This window comes from Pterocles gutturalis, unplaced genomic scaffold (genome assembly GCF_000699245.1).
Source record: "Pterocles gutturalis isolate BGI_N339 unplaced genomic scaffold, ASM69924v1 scaffold49157, whole genome shotgun sequence".
Lineage (NCBI taxonomy): Eukaryota > Metazoa > Chordata > Aves > Pterocliformes > Pteroclidae > Pterocles > Pterocles gutturalis.
The window spans coordinates 1-4,180 of record NW_010114628.1 but is presented as its reverse complement, the minus strand read 5'-3'; the positions used below and the strand labels follow the sequence as shown (position 1 = coordinate 4,180).

General features: G+C 43.5%; 1 protein-coding gene across 1 annotated transcript; it reads right to left on the bottom strand.

The window, feature by feature from the left end:
* Window positions 1-225: 225 nt before the first annotated feature.
* NIFK (nucleolar protein interacting with the FHA domain of MKI67) lies at window positions 226-3,355 on the bottom strand (the record flags this gene model as incomplete). Its single annotated transcript, XM_010074877.1, has 4 exons — window positions 226-402; window positions 1,745-1,825; window positions 2,527-2,738; window positions 3,247-3,355. Coding segments are annotated over 4 exons (579 nt in total), but the record flags the coding sequence as incomplete, so codon positions are not given.
* Window positions 3,356-4,180: the final 825 nt, after the last annotated feature.

Genomic DNA, 4,180 nt, shown 5'->3' with positions numbered 1-4,180 from the left:
ATGGGTGCTTGTGAGCACAAAGTCAAGAATATCTTCAAAGGCAGAGAAGACCATAGGTCCCCTCATGGCTAAGGGGGAGGATTTGTGAATAGATTCCTTGCCTAGAAAAGACGAAAACAACCTAGTCAAGATGAACGGAGGCAGGGCAGCAGAACCACAAGAAGCTCCACCTTGCCAGTTTTTCAGTTGAGGAAAAAAATGGCTACAACCATCAAAATTTTAAGTCTATTTCTGTTTTTTCAGGTTTGGTCTTTTTCTTGGCTGCTTCTTTGGTCTCTGCACAGCATTCTTAACACTGGCAGGGGGCAGTATGAAAGTTATTTCATTGTCCTCGGCATCATCATCCGCCTGGGAAGCTTTCCGGCGCTCAAGCACTGCTGGAGTACAGACAGGAGTAGGATCCTGAAGAGATCAGAAAAACACGATTCATTGCAAAGCACCTGCCAGAGAAAGTTGTCACTGCCTCTGTGGTACCGCAAGGCACCTCAGTCCAGCTCTCCTTCAGAACTTCCGCATGTTAGGGGAAATTGTTTTCCTTATGTAACCAGCTTTTTTTGTAGACAGTATTTCTTCTGATAAAAGTGTAATCTTCAAAAAAGTATATGTGAAAGGCGAATGTAAATTAATTCACATTTTCTAACATGTCATTATGCACATTTGCTTTATAAACCTTTTATTTCCTGACTCAAAGCACCAAGAAAACCAAAAGGAAAAGAACTGGAGGGAAAAAAGTATATTTGAGACTGGCATACAGAAATGCCACATTCAAGCTGGCAGCAGAGCTGAAACATCCCAGCTTCATTACCTCAGCAAGTTCTCAGAGCTCAGTTGACAGAATGTGTGAGTTACTCTGTCTTCCTCACAACCAGCCCTGTCCCAATTACCGCAAGTAAATCCAGTAACATTAAAAAAAAACAAAACCAAACTCACAACAGTGATGAAACAGAAATGTTAATACCTGACAGACTTTTCAGACTGTCAGAGCCCCAAATCTCAGTCCCGATGCCCTGAGCTTTTCTTTTGTCCTATTGCTAGTTTTAGCTGGCATTAATTTTCAAAACACTGGAATACCGTGCCTGGAGAGCCCAAGGGAGGCAGGACAGGACAGTCTGTAAATCGAGACAGATAGCACTAGACTGTATTAACGGTTCAACTCCCTTTTTGTCCAAACAGGCTGGTATTATAACACAGTGCAGACCAACAGAAGGACGCCAGCAAGGAAATAATTTTGTACCAGTTTAAAGCATAGATGTAGGTGGTGCACAGGGGACTGTCCCGAGCACCCTTTGTTTTTCCTCCCTCAGTCTGTGCTGAATAGCAGAGGCTGACAGCAGACACACCACTGCCCAGACGCACCTCTGGACAAGCACTGGTAGGTACTGTATGCTGAGCAGAAGCCTTTACTGCTAAATAATCCCACAAGAGAAAGAACTGAGAGGATTCTGATTGTGATCTGATCTAGGTGTTCCTGCTCCGGCAGGTGGAGTGGACTAGATGATCTTTCAAGGTCCCTTCCAATCTCTAACATTCTGTGATTCTGGGGATACAGCCACCCTCCTACATTCAAGAGTGTTAATACATCTCAAAGGAGGTACTTTTGGCACAAAAATCTCTCAAGCAAAAAATGTCAAGGTTTTCAGCTGCTGAAATTAATATGAAGAAACCAATTGCAGACTTGAAACATGTGCCCCAGAGTGAATGGTGCAGCACGGTGCTGGGCACCACCGGGACTGTTCAGTCTTACCTGGCTGCTCACAGAAATGTTCAGTTTTGATTTCTTGGATGTTTTAACTCTTTTTCTCCTTATGGAAAGCTTCTGTGCAGCCTAGGAAGCAAGACAGATCAGGTGGATCACTACAAATGTCCTTGTGTGAAAACACAAACTGTCACTTAACAGTCTATAAGTTTCTTCGCTTCCTAAGTACAAAATATTTGCTACAGCAAGTAGGTTTGAATTAATAGAATTATTTACAGTGCCACAGAGGTGATCTGGTTTGAACAAAACCACTCAAAGCAACGTAAGACAAGCTGCTACTGTGCATTTTAAGAAAATGTTAAACAGTATTCCTTAAAATTCAAATACTGCACCCAAGCACGCTGCAAATGAGCAAAACGTTTGGTTGGGATGGAAGCTCTAGTCTTAAGACCTGCCTTCAAATACCAACCCTGCCAAAGCTGCCAATAAGGCTTGAGAGAAGCCCTGTTGCTCTTCTGTGATCTACAGACAAACACAAAAAACACAGGATAGCCACCTGTTTATACTAACAGAACAAAAGGAACATCTTCACTTTGCCACTACTTATGACTTCTCCAAAGCTAAACCCACAAGTACCTACAGCACAACCCAGCAACAGCGCAACTCCAGTTTCCAGGAGCTTCTTCTATTCAGTTCTTAACGCAAGTTAAGTCTCCTTGGTGCTCCAGCTCTTTTACCAGTTCCACATAAAACACATTATTTCCCTGTCTTTAGCATAAACTTGAAACATGTTTTGCATAAAACACTAATAAAAACAATGCCAAACTTACAAATCCTGGGAAGTCATAATCGAGCCCCTTTTCAGCCAGCCTCTTCCGTAAAAGTTTCTCCTTCCGCAGCAGTCTCTTTGTCATCTTCGCCTTCTGAATGAGTGAACGCACCTTGTTGTATCGCCTGACCGCTGGCTGAGAAGGCTTCAGAAATATCTTGTTACTGTTTTTGAAGAGATTTTCATGGACCCTTTCAGGAGGTATGACCTGACCTGTACCATAAGCATATGACACCAAGTTACAGCAGAGCTACCCTTCTCACCAAATGCACTCACAGAACGCTATTCAGTTCTCATTATAACATTACCCACCACTACAGCAGAGCACTAGTACGGCACTTCATGAACAGAAAAGATGGAAAGTCACTTAATACTCACCAGTAACAGAACTGATAACGGATGGATAGAAGAAAAGAACACTTTTACAGTTTCACCCAGAAAACAATCAGAGAAACTTGTTTTTCAAAAATTGATGCATATATATAGCTCATAATCCTTCACAAAGCTAGTGTCGCCATCACCATGTCTGAGAAGCTTCCTAATTTCATTAATCTTTTAATCAAAAAAGCCCGTTAGGTGTAACAACACACATTGCAGCTGCTACAGTTATAAATACTTAAAATAAAACCCACCAAGATTCTCCAAACAGTCTAAAAAAATAACACAATAACTATGAATTTCCTTTGCACATTGGAGGATTTGCACTTCAGCTTACACTTACACTTCAGCAGTCTTTCGGAAAACAGGTAGTTGTTCATTGTGTCTGCAACAATCTTAGCCACGTCATCGGACGCAAACTCTATAAATGCATAGCCTTTGCTAGCCCCAGTCTGCAAGCAATGACAGAAAGAAATCTGAAACGACGCTTCAACACCTGAAGAACTAAATTAAAATTATTTTATGCTTCTGAAGTCATAGCCCATTCTCAGCTAAACTCAAGCAATTTCATAACATTCAGAAAAATCATGAAAAGCACCAGAGTTAGTGGCAAGACATTATTAGAATCATAGAATGGTTTGGGTTGGAAAGGACCTTAAAGATCACCGAGTTCCAATCCCCCTGCTGTGGGCAAGGACACCCTCCGCTACAGCAGGTTGCTCAAAGCCTCATCGTATATATTTGCTTATGAAACAAACTGCTAATACCTATTTGCTATTAAAAAAAAGCTGTGTTGCTGTTGTTCTGTGGTTGTTACCACACGTATACAGCAATATAACATGATGATAAATCCACAAATGAGAAGCTGACTTTTTTGAGCGTTTTCCATGACATTTCGTGTCCTACCTTGAATCAATGCATTCTGGCAACACTCCTCACACGGGCTACATTAGCTGTCACTGAAGCTGCTTACTGTCAGTCACAGAACCACAGGATGGTTTGGGTTGGAGAGGACCTTTAAAGGCCCCCCAGCCCCACTCCAGAGCCAGTGCCTCACACGCTGTGTACCAGCCGGACACTCGCTGCTGAAGGAGCATTTTTCCGCCAGGCCGTGAGGCACAGTGCCCCCCTCTGCCCGCTCCTGAGACTGCAGCGGAGGTTTCCACGTGCTGCGCCCCGGCGGCAGAGCACCGGCAGCCAGGCACCGACCCCGGAGCTGCTGAAAGCCCCTCGGGCAGGGGTCAGCTGTGTTCATACACCACCCCGGCGGCCTGTGC